Source organism: Sphaeramia orbicularis, chromosome 19 (genome assembly GCF_902148855.1).
Source record: "Sphaeramia orbicularis chromosome 19, fSphaOr1.1, whole genome shotgun sequence".
NCBI classification, from domain to species: Eukaryota; Metazoa; Chordata; class Actinopteri; order Kurtiformes; family Apogonidae; genus Sphaeramia; species Sphaeramia orbicularis.
The window spans coordinates 42223597-42251421 of record NC_043975.1 but is presented as its reverse complement, the minus strand read 5'-3'; the positions used below and the strand labels follow the sequence as shown (position 1 = coordinate 42251421).

At 40.8% G+C, this 27825-nt stretch overlaps 1 protein-coding gene across 1 annotated transcript; it reads right to left on the bottom strand.

Annotated features, from left to right (window-relative positions):
- Nucleotides 1-13670: 13670 nt before the first annotated feature.
- On the bottom strand, nucleotides 13671-25455 carry cyp26a1 (cytochrome P450, family 26, subfamily A, polypeptide 1). Its single transcript, XM_030163083.1, has 7 exons — nucleotides 25244-25455; nucleotides 22888-23112; nucleotides 20968-21249; nucleotides 18250-18399; nucleotides 17674-17808; nucleotides 14481-14627; nucleotides 13671-14388 (listed from the first exon to the last, which is right to left on the bottom strand). Exons 1-7 carry the CDS (start codon nucleotides 25430-25432, stop codon nucleotides 14053-14055), a joined length of 1464 nt encoding a protein of 487 aa, XP_030018943.1. The 5' UTR covers nucleotides 25433-25455; the 3' UTR covers nucleotides 13671-14052.
- Nucleotides 25456-27825: the final 2370 nt, after the last annotated feature.

Here is a 27825-nt window from a genome sequence, read left to right as displayed (position 1 = left end):
GTCCATTTTTGGATGTCATACTATAGCCTTACTAAAAAAATATTTTTGGAGCATATTTAAAAAAAAAAAAAACACTTTAAAATGTTTTAAGCAAAAAAAAAAAAAAAATTCTTGAATTTAGCAAAAAAAAAAAAAAAAAAATCTGCCAGTGGAACCAGTGTAAATACTGTTGTTCAGATTAGTTTAACTCAGATTTTCCAGATATTTTGTTTACAAATCAGTCATTAAATCTGACTGATCAGTTCCTCTGTAGGTGACTCTGTCTGATTTGAAGTGTGATCAGATATTTGGAAAACAAATGAGACAAACACACCTTTTTTTCCCCAGAGTTCTGTGCACCTGTTGAACGTGTCCATGACCTCTGTCCTGTTTCCCACAGTGGGATCCTAATGATCACCTTCACAGTCATACAAACTGTACAGACTGATTAGTGACAGAGGACAGAGTTGAACTAAACTGTTCAACTGTGTGAAATATGTTTAAGGGCAAAGGGAGCATGGAAACTATGCAAACTATAAGTCCAGGGGCGATTCTAGGATCAGAGGTTTAGGGGCGCTGAGCACCCAGAGTGCTGCCTGGCCAGGCAAGAGAAATTTCATTGTTTTGAACACTTTAACGCAATTTTGAACCATCGTTCTCAGATTTGTGAAAGAAAAGTTAATCATTTTTTGGGCATGAGAAACTCTGTGACTAAACCACCAAATCTGATAAAAGTTATTTAAATGCTAAGCCACAGTAAAAGAGGAATGGATTGGAATCATAAAAGAAATATACCCTAACTCTAATTTCTGGTGGAAGACAATCCTCCATTTAGATACAGCAACTCTTCAACGTATACATATACATATACATCTATGATATAATGGGTTTAAGTCCAGATTAATATTTAGTGTCAGGTCGACCAGATGTACTTCAAACACTGTCTGCACATGACAATGCATGGACTGGACAGGTTCTATCAGTGGAACAGTTATACATCTGTTTATAAATGTACACAAACCAACATATATGTGGCCGAACACTTTACCACATACTGTCAAAACATCAGCAAATCAGCATTTATGTAATTTGTTTTCCAATTAATCTGATTAAAATACGTAACATTTAGCACATTTAATCTGAGGCAGATCATTTCTAATAAACTGTAGATGACCAGTGTACGTGTTCATTGTCTCTGCTCCCCTCTCTCTCTTTGTGCTTTAACCAAAAGTCAAATAACCAAACAATGTGTTTTATATCTAATAAGAAATATAAACTGGTACAATTATCCAACTTATAATAGCATTGTAATAAAATATTTGGTTGCTGTGGAAAATGAGGTTGAACAAGTTGATTTTACACTCTTACCTGAATCTGGCTCTTTTTAATTTTTTAATTTTTTTTTTTTTTTTTTTAATAATAGCAGTCGTATGTTCCTGTCTGCACACACACACACACACACACACACACACACACACACACACACACACACACACAATAGGAGTTAATGTTCATGCAGTCAGATAAAGTCAGTAACACCTTGTCTTTAATCTGAACACATGCACAGACTCAACAGCAGCTTCAGTCATTCCAGTTCAAACAGAGGACAGAGGTGGACAGAGGTGGACTGAACCACATGGAACATTTCCTAGACAGAAAAAACATTAGCTAACTCCCACCTAACAGCAGAAACAGGGATCTACGTTTCAATCAGTGGCAATTTCTCATAGACTGCAAGAAAAGCCCAGCTTCCCCTAAAATAACAAAAATTAAATGGTTAAATATGTACGGTTGTGTCAACATTTCATTGACTAAAAATGTGTTAGAACACGTTCATCTCAAAGATGAGTTCGTTCAGAATCAGCTTTATCACAAATCAGAGGACTCGATGTTATTCATTTCTCATACATTCCCGTTGCGCTGTTTTCTCATATGATCTCTGCTCAATGCATTTGCCCGTAGACGCCCGGCGTCAATGGACCTCTATGAGACTGAGTGAAACAGTTTTTTTCACTGTCTCAAAACTGGATGGTAATTGGATAAATGCCACGATGTTGTCCCGTCCCCGGACGCCGGGCATCTCTGGGGGTGAATGGAGCTGTGGGCAGAGCTCTGCCGGGCTGGACGCCAGAATCCCACGTGCTGATTGGAGGATCAGTCGAAAGGCTGAATTTTGTTTGATTGACAGCTAGTTTGAGACATACTCCTTCACTGACAGAGTTCAGTTTAATACCGTCGCACATTCTGCTGTGAAATCAAGAGAGAAACCATTACGAAATTACTTGTTCATTTCTTGCACTGTAAATAAAACACACTCATTGTACTTCCTTGTTTCAATTTAACATAATTTCAACGTTTTCTTGTTTACTTGGTACGATACGATCATTTTCTTAAAAAGGAACAGAGGGCCAAATTTATGTTTAAATAACTTGACTTTTTTTTTATATAAGCTGACAATGAGCTTCCCCTCTCTGAAAGATGAGCAGCCGCCACTGGTTTCAGTGCAGTAAAATATGGACTGGTGTTGATCCTAATGTGTTGGTATTCAGTGGTCGAAGTAAACAAATGTCCAGGTACTTCCTCCACTGCTGAACCAACTGTAGAAGACAGTGCCTGCGCACTGCTCTGTACAGGTGGAGCCCAGAGTCCCAGTCAGGGAAGGGGAGGAAGGATGGAGTGGATCAAACCATTTCTGAGACAAGATGGGGGGGTGCTGTATTTTTGTTGTTAAAATATTACATTTCAACCATGTACTGTATATGGCTTTGACATTTGGCTTTTCTAGCATGTTTAGAATGGACATAAATTTAAAAAAAAAAAAAAAAAAAAAAAAAAATCAGCAATCTTCAAATATGTAAGGGCACTAGGAATCAATTTAGGGGTGCTTCAGCACCCCCAAAAATGGGCTAAAAACGCCCATGTAATAAGTCTGACCCCAGAAGACAGGCACAGCAGTGAAACAGAAGACTGTCCTGTCTTTAACTCCAGAGGACAGAGACAGCAGTGAAACAGAAGACTGTTCTGACTTTTAGCAGGACCACTGCTGCTGTTGAACTGGACTAGGATGGATAATGAACTAAAGGCATCAGCCCACATGGTTCAGAGCCTCGGACAGACCTGGACCAGGACTGGTTCAGGGGGGTTCAGAGCCTCGGACAGACCTGGACCAGGACTGGTTCAGGGGGGTTCAGAGCCTCAGACAGACCTGGACCAGGATTGGTTCAGGAGGGTTCAGAGCCTGGAACAGACCTGGACCAGGACTGGTTCAGGGGCAATATACAGAATAATACGATCTGAAGTGGGACGGACCAGGACAATCATTTTATTTATTTATTTGCACATCACAAAACAGCAAGAGAAAATTCAGAAACAACAATATTCAAAGTAACATCATTGTGCAGGAGAGGGCAGAAGCCAAAACAGGTTGATGTGAATACCTCCACCGAAATAAAGAATACACAGGGAAAAAAAAAAGAAGAAAGAATTAAAAATACAATATAACTGAAATAATAAACTAAAGACAGTAAAAATACAAATCAAATTACAAATCATCACATACAAATCAAATGATATACAGCCGTACATTTTTTAAAATAAATTCGAGTCCTTTTCAGATGCTTTTAAATAATGATAAAGAGGATGTTGATTGAAGTTCAGGTCATAGATGATTCCACAGATTTGGTCCAACCATATTTTACAGAATACTGACAGAAGTTCGACAGGAAGGAAGAGAACATTTACCAGAGTATGGTGTAGGATAATTATGAATAATAGAAGACAATATATAGGAGTTCTGGAAAACTTTAGGAAGGACATGAGTGAAGTGACCATATTTGGACATGAAGACACAAGTCTGGTAAACGTCCACATCAAAAACTGATAGAAGTTTGAATGTTTTTAAAAGAGGAGCAGATGAGTGGAGTCTGTTAGAAAAGCTGAAACATAAATAAATGATATATATAATCCATATAATGTCAAATCCAAACTGTTCTCTATGTTTTAGAGTCAATAAAGTACATTTACAGAATGAAAACCATGAACAACCGGAAACTTCTGAAGAAAATTAAGTGCCATTTTGACAATATTATTCCTGGGTTCATCAACTCCACATGCTCTTTAGAACTTACAGATCATTTTGGATCCACAAATACACTAAACATTTAATAACAGGCAGAATATTGGTCAAACTGTACTTACTTCTACTAAGATATTCAGGTTGTTTACATTTTTTGTGAAAGGATTGCTTCTAAAAATCTAAACATTACATGTAATTTCACTTTTTACACTTGAAGAGAAAAAATCAGAGTTGTCCCTGTTTACAGGTTATTATGATAATATTTAATTCATCTGACCCACTTCAGATCACCTGATGCAGTCTGTGGAACCTGAGCTTAAATGTTTTGAAACAGTGTTGTTTTGAAGTTTGTGACAGACGCCTTTTTCTGTTCAACTGGAAGAACTAAACTCATCCAACTCATCAGGTTCTGATGAAGATATTATGCAACACTTACATTTGGAGAAAATCTAATTATCACTAAAAGATAATGTAAAGTTATTTTATTCAATTTGGCAGCCCTTTATAGATTACTTTAATGTTAAGTAAGTTGACAGACCTCCTTCTCCCCTTTTTTTGTGTTTATGTGTACATGGAGTGTGGGTGTACTGTTCTTGTTCTGACACATATATTGGATACTATATATGACTTTTTTTTTATACTGTCATTGTTCTCATTTCAATAAAAAGAGTAAAAAAAATGATTGGAACATCCTTGACTGTTAATGTAATTTAAGCATTTCACAGATTCATCCAATAGGTCAGACCGGACACTTTGGTGGTCTGGTTTTGGGCCGTGGCCCATGGGTCAGACCGGACCCGTATGTGGTCTGGTTTTGGGCCGTGGCCCATGGGTCAGACCAGACCCTTTGGTGGTCTGGTTTTGGGCCGTGGTCTATGGGTCAGACCAGACCCTTTGGTTGTCTGGTTTTGGGCTGTGGCCCACATGTTTGACCCCCCCCCCATCATAGACCGTATCAGTAAGATGAGCTGATTCACAGATAGAAGCAGAAACAGAACCATCCAGCATATGATCAAAGCCTGTTCCTGTCGGTCCAAGATAGAGTTTTTTTTTTATTTTATTATTATTATGATTATTATTATTTTTTTTATAATTCAAGTTTTTATTAGAGTTCTCACTTGATACATGACAATCATACAATGTTGCTAAATGTTAACCGAGAGGGCTTCTATACATAAAGTATCAAAAGTGCTACAAAATGTGGAAGGCCCCAAAAAGAAAAAGCAAAATAAAATAGATCAGGGGTCTCAAACTCAGATCCTCGAGGGCCGGTGTCCTGCATGTTTTAGTTGTTTCCCTCTTCCAGCACACCTGACGGTCGTTATCAGGCTTCTGCAGAGCTTGATGGTAGGCTTATCATTTGAATCAGGTGTGTTGGAAGAGGGATACATCTAAAACATGCAGGATAGTGGCCCTCGAGGACCAGAGTTTGAGACCCCTGAGATAGATAGATAGATAGATAGATAGATAGATAGATAGATAGATAGATAGATAGATAGATAGATAGATAGATAGATAGATAGATAGATAGATAGATAGATAGATAGATAGATAGATAGATAGATAGATAGATACTAGTCAACAATCAGTGTCAACATTATTTTATTCCACTTGTCCAAATTAATTTTTATTTTTTGTAAAATTGGATCAAAGTTTAAATTTGGCATTTCTTCCACCTCCCTACACATTTTAATCCCTAAATATTTCATTCCCTTTGGTATCCACTTAAAACGAGATTTTTGTCATTATATCTTCACTTCTAATCACAGATATGGGCATTACTTCAGACAAGATAGAGTCTCTAAAAACATCAGGGACATTTTTAACAAAATTACTGGAAATTCAGTGATAATCAGTAGATGTATTTTCTACACACATTGACTTATTTGAAGTAGGATTTAAAACCAGTAGATCTGAACCTGTTCATGTGTGATTGTGTGTGTGTGATTGTGTGTGTGTGTGTGTGTGTGTGTATGCGTGTGTGTGTGTGTGTGTGTGTGTGTGTGTGTGATTGTGTGTCTGGTCCAGTGTCACCTACAGGAACAGAATGAAGTGCACATTTCAGGATCCACAGGGTTCACAGGAGTCATACACTGCTCATTACCAGGAAAAGCACCTTCTGAACAGTTCAGCCTCATACCTGTGGAATGACATTTAACCTGGGACTGTTCTTACCAACTTTTACAGTTTTAACTGGAAAGTGGACTAACTATCACTGGTGTTGTCATGTCATCAGAACTACAGATTGACAAGTGGTGTTTCTAAGAAAGCCACAGGACAGTTTTTCAGAGGTTGTGAATGAATCTTTTTCCTATATAATCAGATATTCAATTTCTGGTAATTTTTTTTTTGTTTCCTGAAAAAAATCTGAAACAACGAACTTTTTTATTTTTTAAAATTAGTTTAGGAAGGTGACAGTTTGTTTCATGTTGTTTTTCATGAGGAAAGGATCCCAGAGTCCCACAGAAGCAGCTGGAGGAGTGAACAGACCCACAATTAAATGACTGAACAACACTGACACAGGAGGACTGTCCTCAGCTTTAGGATCGGACCGCAACTCCTAGAACTATGGTCATTATCAGCAGTTTCCCCTGTAACTGGTACCAAGCCCATTTATATTTACTATCTATATATCTATTATATTTACTATGTGTTAAACTCGGTTAAATCTAGGAACACTGACTGTTTACCTTCTATTGTGCTGACCTGAATACTGAGGATGACTAAGGCTGGTGCTGCAGCTGAAGATGTAATCAGATATTTTACACTTAAATGTGAACAGTGAAATACCCAGCAGCAGCTGACTGAGAAGACACTGACTCCTACTGACACCATCAGCTCCAGAACCACCTCCAACTACAGAGAACAGCCCCGCACTGGTCCAGAAGCACCTCCAACTACAGAGAACAGCCCTGCACTGGTTCAGAAATCACCAGAGAACAGCCCCGCACCGGTCCAGAAGCACCTCTAACTACAGAGAACAGCCCTGCACCGGTCCAGAACACAGTCTATTTATGAAAGACAGCCTTAGTAGTAACAAAACCAGTCCAGTAGAAAAACTACTAAGACTGGATAAATGAGAACCTACACAGGTATTTAACAAGTAAGAGGTGCTCTAAAATACTTATTATTGGTTTTGTATAGACAATACAATTCAGTGTCTTATTGATTTGTCAGCACACAGTGAGGGGTGGGGGTGGCAGCAGTTATATACATGGGGATGTGGTCCATAACTAACGTAATTAATGCTGGTGTGAAGCGAAAATGAAACCTAACGTACTTTCAACATCTAACTCCCAGCTTCTATTCCTCTATTTTTCAGCAGATCTTACACCAAATGTTCACCCCTTCTAACCTGTACCCACTGGACCCCCTCCTCTGCTCTATGGACCCCCCCACAAATAGTGGGCCCCATGTTTACACCCCCCCCACCCCCCACCCCCCCTTACGGTGCCCCAGCTCTTATCTTTAAGGCCACACAGTAATGTTGACTACATGTTTATTACATTATTGTAATCTAGTCAAGAAAGTTGTAGTTTTCGGTAAAACTTCTGAAGTATCAATGAAATAGAAAATCTGTGAATAGAAACATTCACACATTCAACTGTCATCACAACATTCTTTGTACAACCTGTTCAGAGTTGCTGATTGTCCCTGTACCTTCAACATGACCAGTGTGTATTAAATATTTGAAATTGGGGTTGTAACGATTACCGATATAACGATAAACATTAGTAAAATTCCTGATGGTTAGTATTACCATTTAAATTCTAATTATCATGATAACCGTGTTTGATTACCACAGTTTCAACTCAAAGTTGATATGGAAAATGGTCAAACAATGTCTATAAGGTGTCATCTTTAAAGCACATTTGTATATTTGATTGTTTACATGTTAATATTTGAGTGTTTCTGCCAACTATTATTGTATTTATTTCTTTTTTCTTTTTTTCAAAATACAACCTGGTTAAATTATTTCAGTGTGTGTATCAGTAGTTTTTGAACATTTTGAGCACAGTTTCAACAATACCGTGATAATAATGATAACCGTGATAATTTCGGTCACAATAACCGAGATATGAAATTTTCATATTGTTACATCCCTATTTGAAATGTATAACATTTTTTGCAGTTGTAATGTTTGCCATCACCAAACTGGGGGTGAGCTCTGTAATGACATTTACTAGATGACCTCTGACTCCACACAGAGCAGCTGGAGCTGTCTGCCTCCAGCTTCCTCCAGTCTCACCTCTCTCATGTACTGCTCATGGCAACACAGTGGTTGGTGTATAAAAGTGGTGTCTTTTATAACACTACTGCGCCAGCTATTACAATGATTTACTCTGGACCATGGTAAGGTCTCAGGCTAATTGAAAGCAAGCTAGCTTCAAAGCTCTTTCAAGGCCGTGTTGTAAATTTACTACAATGGTCCCAAACCAAGACAAAAATGGCCTTGGCCATGCAAAGTTTTGTCTCCACTGGGTGATGGTGAACAATAGAGGGAAGCAGACGCTCTTTAGAATGAGCAGAGGAGGCAAAGTTCAGAAAAGTTCATTCACATCATTCGAGGGCTGGACCAGCATGGATAGGATGAGCAGACATAAAGGTGTCAGCCACAATTTACTATTACAATTTGGGCATTAAGCTGAAATGCTTATCCACAGTGACTTACAATACATACAACAGTTCAGCATTTGTGGATCCAATAATTGCACACAGTGCAGTAATAAACAAGACCCACGGACAACAGCACAAAGCTACCAAGTCGACATGAGTGGAGGGAGGCTGGGTGTAAATCACAAAGAAAAACAACATACTGGTGCGGCCAAAACAACTGTGAATCTGCCATTAGCCTGGAGGAACACTGGTTACCATGGTTACCTGCCTGCAGACATAAGCAATATTACAAATTATACATCTACATAAAGAAAAAAGTCCCACATTTCCCTGCTCTGTTTGATGGTTGAACTGTGTGATGCTACCCAAATTATTACTGCAGTTAATGCATTATACCTGTATCAGGTCACACACACACACACACACACACACACATATATATATATATATATATATATATGTGTGTGTGTGTGTGTGTGTGTGTGTGTGCGTATATACACCTGTATTACATCATATACTCTGTGTTTGTAACAGTTTAACATATGTCCTTTTAGTGAAAATACTAAGTCTAGGGTGAGAACTTTCTTGTTGTGTTGGCTTGTAACCGAGGATGTCCAAGGTCAAAAATGTCACCTTAAATTTCATTAGAAATGCAACAGTTTCCACTTTCTGTACATTGCATGAGGCTGAAACACAAACACAACCTAAACTATATGAACTCAAACGTGGCATATACGTTCCCCAAACACCAACACTAACATGAGTCACCAGTGAATATCCTCAAATATTTTGCTGATTAGTTGACTCCTTATCCTTATGTGCATCCCAAGATCACATTTAATTTAATGTTACAGACAACATTATCAAAAGGACGGTTTCCACCTTCTACATGTGGATATATTTCAGAAAACTAACTCTATTGTTTCCATGGCCAAGTGTAAATGTGAACATTAGGAGGAAACTCTGGCAGTTAGGACATATTAGTAACAGTTATTATATTTAAATTGTTCATTTGAGTCAAAAGTATGGGCCTAAGACTGCAATAATTAACAATTAGACTAATTTGTGTTGATGTTTTATTTTCTGCAACTTTCAGTGTGGAGTTGGAGTAAGGATGGGAGTAGGAGAAGCAGAAATAAGCCTCTGGATTCAGCTTCTTCCTTTTCTGTTACCAGCTGTGTTAATTGTATGATCTTTATATGTATGTTTTTGTACAAAACTGAAATAAAAATATTAATTAACTGATTAATTAATTAATTCATTCATTATTTTCATTATTTCAATATTTGATTCATCTCTATGTTAATGGAATATAAATTATCTACTGTTAAAGTCGTATAAGATTTAAAGCAGCTTTTTGACCTTTGCTATTTAGATGCAGTATTTCACACATTAACAAACTGAAGAGCTCATAGATGTCACCATGACAGTTCCAGAGTTTTGTCCATTTAGTATAAAACCTGTTTCCTTTCTCATTCACACAAACCATTTATCTCCTTTTTGCAATGCTTGAACCTTTCCAAATCTGTGCATTTGTATCATAACTGGATTGAATCTACAAAATCTTCGAATGACTCCTGAAAGAATTCCTGAAGGAGATAAAGGAGGCAGTTTTCTGAGGAGTCTGGAGGACCTTTCAGAACCCATTCCAACCACGGTTCCCTTCCAGACCGTCTGTTGAAGGTAAAGACATTCCAACTACGGCTCCCTTCCAGACCGTCTGTATGAAGGTAAGGACACAGACACAGAGATGGTCTCCCAGCTCATTCATCTAAACTAAAGACACTTTGGTTTTCAGTGCATTGGCCACAGAATCACAAAGCATCCACCAGTCATTCATTAACTGCTCATTCTTCTCCATGTGAGACCCAGCTCTTATCTGTGACCCACGAGTCCACATGGACCCGTGCTACTGGCCTACTTCCACTGTGCCATCAGATCTTTACAGATTCAATGTCCTGACACTGAAGTGATTACTGTGAACTCTGTTTCACCCCCGGCCTGCTCATCTGCCAGGGTCATCAGCGCTCTGCTTTGCTTTCCCTCCTTCTGTGGACTCCACATTTCTAATCTATTGTGGTTTTCTCCTCAAAACTTATTGATTGTGGGAGGATAATGGAATATGTGTGTGTGGGTCAAGGTTATTATCGTCTACGAAAACTAACGAAATGACGAAAACTAGAATTGTAAAAACATTTTTGTTAATAAATAAAACTGTAATTAAAAGAAAAAAAATGATAACGAACTGAAACTGTGTTGTGTCCTTACAAAACTAACTAAAATGTATAAAAATTATGGATAAAATTCCCTTCGTTTTCGTCTTTGTCAGTGTCAGATTGATATGAAATCGATTTATTTTCCTTAACCAATTTTAGCTGCTGGCACCATATGATATTTAATGGTCCGTCACTTGTGGTCACTTGTGGTTTACAGTCGTCTTCTGGTCCCCACTCTACCTGGAAACATGGAGACGAAAGTTGGGAGAAAGCAGCAGAGTCTTGTCTGGGATTTATTTGAATACGAAGACGAAGAAGATAAAAGATATAAAAAAAAACTAAACTAAACTAAAACTAAGCATTTAGAAAATAACTGAAACTAATAAAAACTAGCAAATCTGCTTTAAAAATGAATTAAAACTAACTGAATTAGAGAAAAAAAGTCAAAACTAAATAAAACTAAACTATAATGAAAAATCCAAAACTATTCTAACCTTGGTGTGGGTGTGTGTTTCTTATGTTTAGGGGAATCTTAACCTGTTGTAACTTGTGACCTGGAACCTGGTGAATATATTAGCTTACTAGCTTGTTTGTCATGTTAGCATGGACATTTCAATCACCTCCTGCTGAATAAGGTGAAGAACTTCCTGTTGCTTCTACATTTCTCTGCTATGGACCATTTTAAATGTCTGTAGAGGTTAACTAACTCACCCCAAATTTCAGAAAACACTTAATGGATTGCATCATCCATCCATTCATGCATCCATCCATCCATCCATCCATCCATCCATCCATCTTCTTCCACTTCTCCAGGTCCAGGTCACGGGGGCAGCACCCCCCAGCCCCCATGTCCTCCAGTTCATCCAGGGAAACATGGAGGCCTCCAGGAGTCATCCTACCACCGAACTCCTCACCCTAAGGAGGAACCCAGGACCCCTATAGAGGAAACTCCTTCCAACTGCTCGTATCCCGCTCTTGTTCTTTCAGTCCTTACCCACAGCTCATGACAATAAGTGACCATAGGAATATAGATCAACCTGACAGAGAGCTTTGACTTTTGTCTCAGCTCCTTCACCGACTCAACAGACCAGTCCAGCATCAGCGCCAATACTGCCCTCATCCACCTGTCAATCGTCAATCTCATACTCCATCCTTCCGTCACTCGTGAATAAAACCCCGAGGTACTCAGGCTACATCCAGATGACAACGCTAATGGTATTTTTCTTTTGTGAATTCTGAAAGTTTCACATCCATACACGTATTTTTTCAAGAAATATCAGCGTCTAGATGGAAAACTGGGTTAAACCGCTGTAATCGCTGGGTTAAACCACACCTATATGTGGCACTGTAAAAAATACATGTAATAAGTAAGGCAAACCAATAGTAAAAAACAGGACCAAGGCTCCTGTCATCCAACAGCATATTTAAAGACATGAATTGACATTTGTTTGACCTTTCAGGGTCCCTCAAGGTCAAAGGTCATGACACCAAATAAAAGCCCATATGTGACTTCCAATCTATTACCAGTAGGAATGATATCAATATGTTCAACTGTTGAAGTTATAGCACTTTGAAACATGTCCCATTGTAAACCAATGGGGATTTAAAAATTCATAAAAAATTTTAAAAATCATCGTTTCTCAATTCTTTGAACAAACTTGGTAAATGTTGCCCCAAGGAACTTCTATGATGAATTTCAATGGATTCTGGCTGACAGTTTCGGAGAAGATTCTTGAAAAATGGTTTACAGACGGACAGATGACAGCAGATCCCAATAGTTCATCAGACCTTTGGGCCATTGGACTAAAAATAAACAAAACACGACTAATTCAAATGATGTGAAAAAGCCCAAACCATGTGTTCCTGTGATGTGTCACAAACAGCAACAGAGCTAAGGTCATTGAAACAGCACTTGTGCCGATGCATTGTCAACAACACATCCGGTTTTAAAGCTGCTGGAGACTTTCGTGGCCAATTTTTCATCAAATCTCTCAAACCTCAGTCATATCCTCAGTATCATGAATCTGTTAGTCTGTCATTACTCACCTGAATCTCTTGCATTGAGAATGCAAACCATGTGTTTACAAACTGGTAGGGAACTTGGGCATCTTCGGAATTTTGTTGCGACGTGCATTGTGGGAAACACCGGTTCGTTCAGCCACCTGACAGCGGCAGCTGGAACAAACATGACACGGAAACGGCAGGAGCTCCCTTCCCTCTATGCATATTCCTCCAGCCATTTCCACGTTTCAGCCGTTTCAATGTCGTGTTTGTTTCATCCATATAATATTATATGGTTGCACTGCCACTGTCAGGCGGCCGTGTGAACCGGCGTTTCCCACAATGCATGTTGTGACAAAATTCCTCGATGCCCGAGTTCCCTACTGGCTCTGTTTGTAAACACATGGTTTGTTTCTGGTGGATGGAACTAAGAAACTGTTCACCATGAAGAAGAGATTCAGGTGAGTAATGACAGACGGACTAAGAGACGAATGACACTCAGGATATGACTGAGGTTGGATAGATTTGATGAAAAATTGGTCACGAAAGTCTCCCACATCTTTAAAGAGTTCTGTGAAAAATAGTAAAAAAAACTGGACAATTTCATAATTTTGTAAAAGCCTCGGAGAGGATGTGAACAGAGGACATTTGATGGCTCTACTAAACATTAAACATGATGGTGTTCCCTTTCAAACTGAGTCCAATAACTTGGTTCTAACTGTTACAGAGTCGGTTTCATGATGGAGGATGGAAAAAAGATCAAATGACATGACATTCTTCACAAAACCCTTTTATTAAATAAAAAGCCCATACAATATAACATGACTCATTTAAATAAGTTTGGGTAAAATACAAAAGTTATATAAACAGACTACATTACATATGTACAGGATGCTATAGATACACATGTGGACTGTTTAAAGTGTTCCATTTAAAATGTTCCATGTCTGTAGTGCCTCTTGTTAAGTCAGTTCAACCTTCAGGTCTATTTACAAATCCATCGTATTAACATCCAAATATACATTCTTCAACCATCTATAGTATGTACACATCATGTCATGCAAAAAGCAGAAAGGTGTGTTAGTGAAGCCTGGAGAACCAGGAGAACCCAAACTTTAGTTCCGAAAACCCCTACACTTAACGCTACACTACCCCAACGCAACTTTAAGTTTGTCCATAACTCATGAACTTGGTTGGCAAATTGTCCACAGGATAGACAGTAGGTCCAGTTTTCATGGTGGGCGGTCCATTTAAAAGGGTCCAGTGACACTTGGTGACCACTTCCACCAAGAAGATCTTCAACAGGACCTTGGCGAACTCCTTCCCCACACACATCCTGGAGCCCCCCCCAAACGGGATGTACTGGAACCTGGAGGAGGAGTCTGCTTTGGTCATGAAGCGCTCAGGCTGGAACTCGTCCTTGTTGGGGAAAACTTCGGCCACGTCGTGGGTGTCACAGATGCTATAGATGACGTTCCAGCCTTTGGGAATTTGGAACCCCTGAAGGAGACACAGCGACAGGTTTGAGGGACATTGACTTCATGACTAACCTTCAAATTTCCCATCGTTTCACAAAGATCTTTGGAACTTACATTGAGTTCAAAGGTCTTGAGGGCCACCCTGAAGCCTCCGGGGACGGGGGGGTTGATCCTCAGAGTCTCTTTAATGACACAACTGGTGTATTTCAACTGCTCCAAGGACTCAATGTTCAAAGTCTGGAGGTCCATGCCCTGCTCCTCCTGAAGGAAACACACACATTATGAGCAGTGCTGGAAATAATGGCATTAAAAATAGTGGTGTTACTAATTCAATTCAATTCAATTCAATTTAACTTTATTTGTATAGCCCAATATCACAACAAGGTTATCTCAAAGGGCTTTACAGAGTCAGTTAGAGTAAACAACAGTCAAATGAACAGCAAGAAAATGAGTAGTGTCCAGGGCATCCCCCGTCCTTAGACCCTCCTTCTCGGCAAGGAAAAACTCAAAACCCAGTGGGAAAAGGGAGAAACCTCGGGGAGAACCACAGTGAAGGAGAGATCCACTCCCATGGACGGACAGGCTATAGATGCACCAGGACTGATGGACGTCCATTTGCAGATGTAGTTCTAGTCTACAAGGATGCAGTAGGGTGGACACATGGGGGGTCCATCCCGCTGGATGAGACAGGCAGGGGCGAGGACCATTATTGTTTCCAGTGACGGGTAATCGAATGAATTACCATTTGAAACATTACAACGTTGTTACCGGCAGTGAAATGTGGTGCGTTACTATGCACTAATATCTAACAGCTGTTATCTGTCCTGGCTCGCTCAGCCAGGCATGAGAGATGTGATGTTCGCGGACGAGTCAAGTCTTTTGAACGATTTTTCAGTGAATGATAAGAACCGATTAATTGCGAGCCGTTTGTTTACGAGCCACTCTTATATTCAAATTGCCCACACCGCCTTCATGCTTCACCTGTGTCCATGAGTCTGAGTTGTCCACGCTGCCTTCACCTGAACGACTAATGACAAGTCCGAGTTTGAGTTGTCCGCAGCACAGCCCATTCACTGGAACGCAGCTACTTGAGCAGCTAATTTAGGGGAGGAGTTATCAGTGAATCTGACTGACTGGACTCAAGACATTTACCGCTGGATCAGGGAGGAGGACTGAAAAAAGTGGAGATGTGGGATGAACTTGAGGAGCATCTTCTTCCTATAACTGCAGATATGCACTTATGTGGTGGACCCCAGCCGGGCCCCGGTGGACCCTGGTGGACCCCAGCCTCACCACAGTTATGGTATGACGTACCTGTCTGCTGTTCTACTCTATGAAACTGGCCCATGAAACGCGCTCAAAAATCAGTTTCCTTTTACATATTTGAAGGTTTTTCAAAAAAGTAACAATAATTACTTTGGTTACATTACCTGGTTATATTTCAATTACATTTATGAAGGAGTAATTCTGTTATTAATTCAATTACTTTTGGGGAAAAGTAACTAGTAACTATAATTACTTTTTTTTTTTTTTTAAGTAATTTGCCCAACACTGATTAGGAGCAACAAAAACAGTGCCGGTTGGAATGGAGATTTAACACTGAAAATAAAATAAAGAAATGAAACCAGGTCTGGCATCAGTCTGAGGTTTTTAAAGCCAGTTGCATAATAATTAGAAGATTAGCTCATTAATCCAATCCAAACTACTGAATTCATGTTAACATTAACAAATTTATGCAAACAGACTACATATTTACATCAATTACAGGTAAACTATATGAAATATTTTAATGGTCTTCTTAGTGTGACTTTTTAACCACTGTTACAGCAGAGCAGTTCGGCTGCAAAAATATTTTATTCACTGAACAGAAGGACCAAAATTCCACACTGTGAGTAGCCATGCCCTTAATGGTGCATAACCGTACATCTTATTAAAATTTAAACAGATAGATTACACTAATATTCACTCAATGTACTGAAGTTAGATGTAGAAACCAAACCTGCTTTGGTGCCAGATTGTAAAAAATGCTCTGAATGTGCTGTTCAGTTGGACAACAAGAGGATATTTTAGTGATCGACTCGTGTAAAAAAACAAACAAACAAAAAAAAACCACAAAAAAGTGTAAAAATTACACAGAATATATGTTAAACAGTGGTGGCTGCTCGTCTTTCAGACAGGGGAAGCTCATTGTCGGCTTGCATAAAAAATGGTCAAGTTATTTAAACATAAATTCGGCCCTCCGTTCCTTTTTAAGAAAATGGTCAGTGACCTTATCGTACCAAGTAAACAAGAAAACGCTGAAATTATGTAAAATTGAAACACGGAAGTACAATGAGTGTATTTTATTTACAGTGCAAGAAATGAACAAGTAATTTCGTAGTGGTTTCCCTCTCGATTTCACAAGCAGAATGCACGACGGTATGAAACTGAACTCTGTCAAGTGAAGGAGGATATCTCAAAATAGCTGTCAATCAAACGGGATTCAGCTTTTCGACTGATCCTCCAATCAGCATGTGGAAGCCCGGCGTCCAGCCCAGCCGTGGTCCGCCCACAACTCCATTCACCCCCAGAGATGCTGGGCATCTGGGGGCGGGACAACATCGTGGCATTTATCCAGTTACCGTCCAGTTTTGAGGCAATGAAAAAAACTGTTCCATGAAGTCCCATAGAAGTACATGGACGCCAAGCGTCTACGGGCAAATGCACTGACCATAGATCATATGAAAAAACAGCGCAACGGGAATGTATGAGAAGTGAACAACATCGAGTCCGCTGATTTGTGATAAAGCTGATTCTGAATGAACTCATCTTTGAGATGAACGTGTTCTAACACATTTCTAGTCAATGAAATGTCAACACAACCGTACATATTTAATCATTTAATTTTCGTAATTTTAGGGGAAGCCAAGCTTCCCTTGCAGTCTATGAGACATCGCCACTGATGTTAAATAATACATTTGTTAGCAATGTTAGCATCTGGCAGTGTAGATCCACTGTGTAAATGATAAGCACAGGGATCACACTGTTCAAATTCACTAGTTTTTCTACAGAAATTTCAGGTTGTTCATTTTATTCACATTTTGTGTGCAAGGATAGTTTGAAAACACAAACATTTTCCATTATCATTTTACTATTTTGCCCTAAAAACAAACAGAACATGTTTGGACTTGTCATTATTTGTAAGTCATGCAGTTTTTTTACTGGTCCAACCCGTTTCAGATCAGAACAGAAGAATTCTGAACAACAGCGTATTCTAGAAGACAGTGTGTGGTGGGTTTGCAGAGCTGCCGCTGTAGAACTTCCTCACCTTGTCCATCAGTTCCTGTCTCAGCAGATCCACAGCATCAGGGTTCAGGCCCAGGAACATGATCAGAGAGGTGGCAGTGCTGGCTGTTGTTTCATGGCCTCCAAACAGCAGCTCTGTGGCAGACTCCTTAATGGCCTGGAGAAGGAAAAGCAGACCAACAGTGAGTGTCCTCCTGGGTCTGTTTGATGGACCTGGTCTAAAGCTCATGTCCTCCTGGGTCTGTTTGATGGACCTGATCTAAAGCTCATGTCCTCCTGGGTCTGTTTGATGGACCTGGTCTAAAGCTCATGTCCTCCTGTGTCTGTTTGATGGACCTGATCTAAACCTCATGTCCTCCTGGGTCTGTCTGATGGACGTGATCTAAACCTCATGTCCTCCTGGGTCTGTTTGATGGACCTGGTCTAAACCTCATGTCCTCCTGGGTCTGTTTGATGGACCTAGTCTAAACCTCACGTCCTCCTGGGTCTGTGGGATGGACCTGGTCTAAACCTTATGTCCTCCTTGGTCTGTTTGATGGACCTGGTCTAAACCTCATATCCTCCTGGGTCTGTTGGATGGACCTGGTTGGAGGTTCACCTGCATGCTCAAAGGTTCCCTGTTCTTCCTGCTGCTGTCGATGAGCTGCTGGAGGGCGTCTCTGTGTTTGGGATCCTTGTCAGAGTCTCTAACCTTCTTCTTGATGTTCTCCTCTATCTTGGAGTGGATGAAGTTCCTTGCCTTTAGACCCTGGAGAACAGGACGGAGGTGTAAGGCTTTTAAATCCAGCTAACGAGCACAAACACACCAAGGTTATAATAGTTTTGGATTTTTCATTATAGTTTAGTTAGGGACCGAGCCGAAAGGTAAGGCCCTCTCACACAGTGAGAGGCCTTGCCTGCAAGCAAGGCCCTATTGTTTTTCGTTCGTTTTTTATTATTATTATACTATCGTCACTTTAAACTGGATTTTGACCCCCTAAACATGCTCAAAAACTCACGAAATTTGGCACACATGTCAAGCCTGGCGAGAAATTTGATAAAATGAAAAAATTTACCCGATAACTTCACAAAATGTGCTCTCTAGCGCCACCTATGTGAAAAAAAACCTTAATGGCCCTAGTGGCAAGTAGGAATGTCGTTGAGACATGAAACCAGTGCCAAAATGTTTGTTGTAAGAAGCACTACAAATGATACACTGACACTTATGACCTAACTCCCAACAGGAAGTTTGCAATATGCCTTTCAAAATCAAATTTTTAAAACTAACTCCGATGACACCGTATGTCGTATTGACTTCTAAATAGCACCAAAAGATAGAGTGAAACCTCCTCAAAAAAGTGATCTCGTACTTTTTCCAGAACTGTCTTAGTTTTTTTTTTTTTTTAGAAGCCCGCAAAGTTGCCATGTTTGGAACTCATTTTTCACTTTGGAGTTTTTCCCTACATATGACATATCTACACGTTCACGGGACTCAGCACAACTCTCACATGCTAAAATTTTTGAGATAGGATGTACGGTTATTGATTTATAACAATTTGTTTATTTTCATACTTTTTCCACTTTAGACTGCCATTTAACCCCCTTAACATGCTCCAAAACTCACCAAATTTGACATGTATGTCATGGCTGCAGAACACTTTGATTCAGTATCAAAATTAACCCCTTGGGTGCCAAAATGAACTCTGTAGCGCCACCTATGTACTAAAAAACACACAAAATCTCCCCTAGCGGCCAGTAGGAATGTCACAGAAACATGAAACAAATGCCAAAATGTTGGTCTGATTGAGCCGACAAATCATACACTGACACTCATGAGCTAACTCCAACAGGAAGTTGGCAATCTGCCTTTGAAAGTTACTCTACGTTTCTGCAATTACTGCTTATTCATTTCAGACTTTTGACACAAAAGTTATACCTCACTAACTTTCCACAAGTCTGCAGAATCCAAAAGTGAAAGAATTTTTCAGATATGACCTACGGTTATGGAATTATGGCGATTTTTTGAACACAATGTTTAGTTTCACTTTTCACAATGACAAAGTCCCTATAAAACTCTTCCTGGTGCACACTTGCAAGTGTCTGTCTGTCTGTAGTGCAGTGGTTCATGTAGCTGCCTACTGAACAAGAGGACCCTGGTTCAAGTCCCAGGCAATTCTTTTTTTTTTTTTTTTTTTTTTAAAAACAGGTTTTACTGCATTGTATTGTGGATATTGGAAATTTGGCACACATTCAAAAGTACACGGACTACATTTTTTCTAAATAAAACCCCAATTAAGAATAATACAAAATGTCTATTACACAACTTCTTTTCATTTTTATGACCAAACGCTCAACTGTTTGTACAATGTTTCTTCATTCAAAAGTACTCTTTCTCACAGACACACATGCTCACACAATAGGGTTTTTTCAAAATAAAAGCCTTAAATGTGGTAAATCATCACTTTTATACTCACTTATTCATACAATTTCACTTCATTTTTCAAACTGATTCTTTCTCTCACATACAAAACAAATGCACATACACACAGTAGGGTTTCCAAAATAAAAGTCTCATTTTAAAGGTGATGGTGGTTTCAGCAGAGGGTCGCTGGTGTTCCGTAGAGATGTAAGGAGGACAGACACTAAAGGGTGGGAACTGGTATCGGGACGGAGAGGTGTGAGTGGAGCTGAGGTGTCGACGGTCACGGGAGGCGGATCGTGGGGGAGGCGGAACGCCCGGTGCGATGTCCCGCCCAATGCTGCTTGCAGCTTTAATTTTTTATTAGTTTTAATTTTTTTTCTAAATGCTTAGTTTTAGTATTAATTTTAGTTTTTTTTAAAATATCTTTTCTCTTCTTCTCAGTCGTATTCAAATAAATCCCAGACAGGACTCTGCTGCTTTCTCCCAATTTTAGTCTCCATGTTTCCAGGTAGAGTGGGGACCAGAAGACGACTGTGAACCACAAGTGACGGACCGTGAAGTGTCGTATGGTGCCGGTAGATAAAATTGCTCGAGCGAAATAAATCGATTTTGTATCAATCCGACATTGACAAAGATGAAAACGAAGGCAATTTTATCCATAATTTTTATCCGTTTTAGTTAGTTTTGTAAGCATACAATACAGTTTCAGTTAGTTATCGTTTTTTTTCTTTTAATTATAGGTTTTTTGTTTTTTTTTTTTGTTTTTTTTAAAAATTATAATATAATATAATTTTAAGTACAGTTTTTATTTATTTCAGTTAAGGAAAATGTTTTCATCAATTCGTTAGTTTTCGTTAATAATAATAATGATCTTGAAACACACATGTAGGGGATCCATGTCCGGTCTGGTCTTACCCTGTACAGTCCGCTGAAGGGGACGTCAATGGGCAGAGAAAAAAGGTTCTTGATCATCTCCTCAAAAGCTTCCACCAGCTGCTGCTCGTCCATCTTTATCTGCTCTGGCTCGAACCCCAGCAGGATCCTCATGGCGATGCGGAACATCAGGCGCTTCATCTCCAGGTAGACCAGGACGCAGGAGTCCCGGCCCAGCCAGTCCTTCACAGCCACTTGGACCTCCTCCTGGATGACAGGGATGTAGAGCTCCAGAGCGTCCCTGGAGAAGGCTCGCAAGATGGCCTGGACCAAAGCAGAACGGGGAACACGTTAGCCCAGACCCACGGACCAGTGACACCATCAGCCCAGACCCACGGACCAGTGACACCATGAGGCCTAAAACCAAAAGGGTTTGTCATGGTTCAAATGCCGCGTTACCACTACGTGGAACTGGCTCGGCTCAACACGGCTCGGTTTGTCTCTGGTACCAGGTTCTATAACCTGGAGATCATTTCCATTACAGGATACTACAGACTTTACAGTACCTGGTCATAATAGTGATGTGGCACGTCACTTCTGTGTCGTCTGCTCAGAGGTGCTGATAAACTCGCTCGTTACGTGCTGTCTCATCAAGCTCATGCTAAATTTTTACGTCGACCACCAAAGACTGAACCTCCTGGACTGACCATGGTGTAGTTTTACAGACTGTCATCATGTGGAAAAACCTACCGCTACATTTACTGCAAACTTCCACATCTGTTTTTTGTAAAAGGGCAGGTCACAGAGACAACTCTGACCAATCAGTGGTCTGCAGTGATTACACGTCACCTTTTAGTATCTGGTTCCCAGTCCTGGAACCTAGGCGGAGGTAATACCAAAAAACTAGTACCGGGTACCAGATTCCAGGTCCTTTTTTGTAATGGAAATGCAAAAAGGCCGAGTCGAGCCGAGCCAAGCCAGTACCACGTAGTCAAAACACTGCAGAAGAGTGATGAGAACAGTCCAACTGACAGTACAGTCATAAAGAGAGAGTTCAGCAGGTCCTTCAGTATACGATCTAAGAAACTAGACTATTAAATACACTTTGTATGTAGTTTTTCTTTTCTTACTTGTATTTTGTATTAATCAGGCTGAAACATTAACTAAACCAAGATGAGTTTAAAAACATCTGAGTGCACAACCAGGATTTACTGCTTTAAAAATGGGGTTTATACTTACTGCAACTTAAAGGAGAAGCTTTTAACGCCTAATGTTTTACCAATAATTATACAACTCTGTAAATGTAAGAATCCCACGGGCCCTTAAATCTGATATTAACCTTTAAAGACCCAGACATCCACTAATCTAAACTGTTTAATTCCTGTTGATTCACTGATTCTATCAATACGTGTCAATAATTGAAGTAAAATGCAGTTTCTCAGCTTTAAATCATAATCAGATATGACCATATTTGGATGTTCAGAGGCTCTGTAGTTACCGTGGAAACACCATCATCTTCTCCAATATTTACTCCTCAGTCAAACCCACGGAGTTGGATCAATGACAGTGGATGGACACACTGGGTTTATGTTCAATTAATGACAGATTTAGTTGAACATGTCACTTTGTCCACATTTTTTTCTGTTTCTGATAGAATAACCTTTGAATTTACTCTTTTATGAACATCTACATGATCAGTGAATTAAATATAAGAAAACGACACGATTTTCACGGAAAATGCAGAGGATAATATAACTAACATGATAAGTAACTTGGGAAAACAAGAAAACATCATTTGGAAGTTGTAACTAAACTAGTTGTGGGTTTTTAAGGGTTAAGTTGGTTTGGAAGAACACCTGTGGAAATGGATGTAGAATGGTTCCTTTATGCAGTGACATATCTTTGTGTGTGTGTGTGTGTGTGTGTGTGTGTGTGTGTGTGTGTGTGTGTGTGTGTGTGTACCTTCTTCTTGGTCTTGTGCTGGGCTCCATGCACATTGGACAGTGTGTCGGAGCCCAGGATGGCACGCACGGAGGCGGGCCACTGCACCGACACCAGCCGGTGTTCCCCCAGGAGGAGGTGCCTGACGTTCTCCGCTCCGGTGACGCGCACCGTGGGGTTCCCAAACAGGTGTGTCCGGTAGATATAGCCATACTTCTGCCGCTTCATCCGCAGGAACTTCCTCCTCTGAGCGGAAAAGGAAAAGATGTGCAAAGTATGAACTGAGGCGCAGTTTTACACAGATCAGCCCCAGTTTAGAGGTTTACAACAGAAGCCCAGACTGGCTACGGCGACATTTAGAGGTGCCGTATGTAGGATTGTGGCCCAAACTGGTACTGCAATCACATTCAAAATATTGCAGAGCATGGTATCCTCTCCTCCTCCCCCCAGACTAGGGGTTGCCAGATCAAGCATAAGTGTCTACTACTAGCGTTTCCTCTAATCCTTGCCACCACACCATAAATTTCATATAAAAAAAAATCGTCACTAGAATTAGTCTACATAATTATAATATAACAAACGTCCTGCCCACTCAAATGAAAGTTTGCACAGATTCAGGAGATAGGGAAAAGGGAAATGACCCTTAAGTTTCACTTTTACTTCCATGAAGTAAAAGCGGCACGGATCGCTACCGTACCCCTCCACCGACCGACCCCCCCTTTCAGATTACACACCGCTACATGAGTAGGTCACTTCCACAGAAAACACTGAACTACAAGTAGATACCATGGACAGCAACAAGTCCTTCACCGGTACCCGGTCTGTTCACCAGTCCCGGACCGGCAGTCTGTTCACCAGGGCCAGGAGAAGACACTGCAGCCTGGCCCCGGGAGAAGACACCGATGGTCTGGGACTGGGTTCAGAGACCGACGGTCTGGGACCGGGTGCAGAGACCGCGGCCCTGGCTCTCAGTGGTTCTTACCAGTGGTGAAACTAAGGCAGAGCTGGCGTCGGTCTTCAAATTCTTCTCCTCTTTCAGTCGTCTCCATGTTTCTATATCATCTTCTACACATATCCTTATTTTGTTTCTCACTTTGTCACGACGTATTTGGGAATAATAAGAGTCCTTTTAGGTTTATTAACGTCAGACATTTATGATCAGAAATGTTCCAGCTGCAGCTCAGTGGGAACTGCCAACCTGGATAAACAAAGGCTTCTGACTCTGTGATTGGCAGACAGGTGATGGGTGAAGCCTCAGACCAAAACACGCAATGACAACATAAACATCATTTCGGGGCTGACACTGAGCTTTTCAAATGTAAATATTCTGGCTGGACTACTACTGTCAGTGAGATCAGTATTTGAAATGAACACGATTCCTTAATGTCTGGTGACAGTCAAGGCCATTTTATAATTACTGAGAACAGAATTCCTACAGACTGCACCTTTAAAAGACAAATAGACACAAAAGATGGACTGAACACTTCCACAGACGGAAGCGCTGGCATCTGATTTAGACTTTTATGAAAAGTGTTCGTGTTGGTGCCAGAGGTGGGAGTGCATTTAGACGGAACTAATGAACATTTAATTAGAACTTTGACATGATCTCCATGTTAAACACACAGAGAACTGAGACACCGTTTCCCTCTCATCTTGTCAAATGTCATGCATGTTTTTGCAAATAGAACAAGAACCAGACTAAATAAGTGGTCTAAAGAACAGACTACAATAGAATATAAAGTGTGCATGTCAGTCTGTTTACAGCAGCAGTGTCATAGATAGACAGACAGAGACAGGCATACAGACAGACAGATACTTTATTGATCCCGAAGGAAATTCCAGTATTCAGCAGCTTTACATACAGCACGAGAGGACAAAAAACAGACAGACCAAAACACAACACAACAGTGGGTTAGTACCAGGTCGACATTAAGGTTAGTACACTGTAAAAGACACATGCTAAAGAACTAAAGAACTACCTCTAAAAGAGCTTCCTGTACAATACTGTAAATACAGACTTCTGATTGTATTTGCACATTTCAGGGCAGTGATATAAAGTGAAACAGAGATATAAAGTGAAACAGTGATTTAAGTGTAACAGTGATTTAAGTGATCTACAGTGGTTTGAAAAGTAGGTGTAGTCCGACTACAGAAGGTGCTTGGATATGGAACCCAACAGCAGCAGATAAGGCAATCAATCAATCAATCAATGAGTCCAGTGTGGTATTGTGTGTGCTGTACTTGCAAGATGAACCTTAGTGTCTGTCAGTCAGTAAGTCAGTCAGTCGTTCGGTCGGTCAGTCGGTGTGTGCTGTACCTGCAGGCTGAGCTGCAGAGTCAGTCGGTCGGTCGGTCGGTCAGTCGGTGTGTGCAGTACCTGTAGAATGAGCTGCAGAGTCTCTCCTATGAAGGGTAAACCCATGGATCCGGGGGGCAGGGGCCGGGGGCAGCCTGGGTCTCTGCCCCGGACCGTGTACACCTCCCACAGCTTCAGCGCCACCAGGATCAGCAGGAGCGGCAGGACCAGGGTGCACAGGACGGAGGCCAACAGGGTGTTCAGAGCCATGGCGGTCTGGTCTGGTCTAATGCGACTCCAGTGCCCCCACTGAGCCCCGGTCCGCCCCTCTGGCTCTTTTATAGCCGTCTGTCTGTCTGTCTGTCTGTCCGCCTCTCACCTTCTACTCCCTCAGATAAATTAGTTCACACAAAGTTCATCTTTAATTGGGGGTGTCACCGGCTCCGCCTCCGGCCTGGACTGGCCGCCTCCGCTACGCCATTTGTTCCAGGGCCGCAGCTTTAATCCTTACCTCCTGTTGAACGCACACAATCTGACTACAGCAGATTTCACTGAGAAAAGGTGAAGATTTCCCGCAGACAATGGAAGACGCCTTTGTGGGACTGAGGCGGCCCGGTTCCACACCCACTGCTTAAGCCCCGCGTGTCGGCCCGTGGTGGTGCTTGCATTCAAGAGCAAAACGGCTTTAAAGCACACATTTAAAGACAGAAGAGCCGGTGAATGCGCTTGCTGTGCGTCAGCCGCACATCCACTGCACAAGACTGACTGCGGCTGTGCGGACTGGTCTGCAGGTTCTGGTCCGCAGGTTCCGGTTCGCAGGTTCCACCCCTGTTTGGGTTTGGACTGATCTGCAGGTTCCACTCCTGTTTGGGTTTAGACTGGTCTGCAGGTTCTGGTCTGCAGGTTCCACTCCTGTTTGTGCCACTTTGAACAGAACACACGTTCATCACAGTTTCCTGAACAGTTTATGTGGCTGATCTGAATCAAATAAACACTTTCTAGAGTCAGTGTAAATCAGCTGATCTGTAAAGAAAATAGACCCAGACTCGCTTTAAAGACTTAATACCTGACATTAGAGTCATCACTGACACCTGCACATTTGACTGATACTGGACTCGCTTTAGGTGTGTTTTTATTACCTAATTGCCTCCGCCAAGGAGGTTATGTTTTTGCCAGGGTTTGTTACCCCTGCCAAGGAACGGTTATGGAGGTTATGTTTTCATCGGAGTTTGTTTGTTTGTTAGCAAGATAACTCAAAAAAATTTATGGACGGATGAAATTTTCAGGAAAGCTTGATACTGGCACAAAGAACAAATGATTACATTTTGGTAGTGATCGGGGTGGGGGCAGATCTTCCTTGGCGGAGGTCTGCGCTCTCCGACTGCTTTTCTGGGTGATTTTGTATTTTTAGTTTTATTCTCGACTATTCTTTGAATTGATGTGTGTGTTTTATTCTGAACACTTTAAAGAACATAGAAAACTAATGTCGTTGCTGTACAGTGTTTTTTCTGCAATGACAGTAAAGTGTTTTCTTTTCTTTTCTTTTCTCCTGTCCTCATGTATCAGTAGAACAGTCAGGATATTAGTGTAAGGATACAATGATGGTTAACACCGCTCTGCCCTCAGCATGACTCACACAAGTACAATAAACAGACTTTAACCTGTGTGTGTGTGTGTTTTAAAAATGATATCTTTCTCCGCGGGTTCAAACTTGGGTCAGCTCGCGGGCACGCGCACGGGCACGCGCACGCAGGGTTATCCCCGGGCTACGCGCATGTGAAGTCACCCCGGGGCAGACGGGTCCATCCCAAAGTCCCCATCCACACTGGGGTTTGGACTGGAGTCATAACATCAGAGACACAGACACATGGTCTGAAGCGGGGCCAGACTGAGACTCATTTTCAGCCCTGGAGTTTCATACCTCAGACCGGCCCACTTTAGATCACGACCAACTATTATTAATTAAATCATGAAATTATAACCTTACATGTTAGGTCTACACACTGTTCTGCAAAGCCTGAGACAAACAGAGCAGTAGAGAGACTGATTTTTTTCACAGTAAGTCAGCCACTTGCGGTTTGTTCCAACTTTGCTATTAAAAAACTTTTGGTATAGTGATATTAGGGGTTTGATGAGGATGAAAAGAAAAAAATGTTTGTATATCCTGTGACTGAGGGTGAGCAAAGTAATCAAAGCTAACAACAGACTCGTCTTCATCTGTCTCATTTCTGCCTAGTGGTTCAGGGTTGTGCTGCTGAGCTGCTCCTCTGTCATCAGTACTCTGCTCTCCCTTTCACACTTCCTCCAGTTTCTCTAGACTCGCCTGCACCTGTATCACAATAAAAAATAATATCTACAGACATTTTGACTTACTTAACCAATTCAGATATTTACATTGGCAAAATATGCAGGCTTATTTGATATTACTTTATGCCATTGCCTTTCAGTTGTGGGCTTTGTGTATTTACTGTCTCACTTTTAATGATAAAAAATAAAATAGGCCAGTACTATCGTTTGGGTATGGAAAGTGGTTTTACTGGAACTAATGCTTGTTCACACAGTCTGTTCCAACAGCTCACCTTTTCCTTCCATCCTGACAGGAACAATCCCCTCATCACTACTGGCTCCTGGCTCTGCTTCTGACACTAAAGCACATTTTAAAA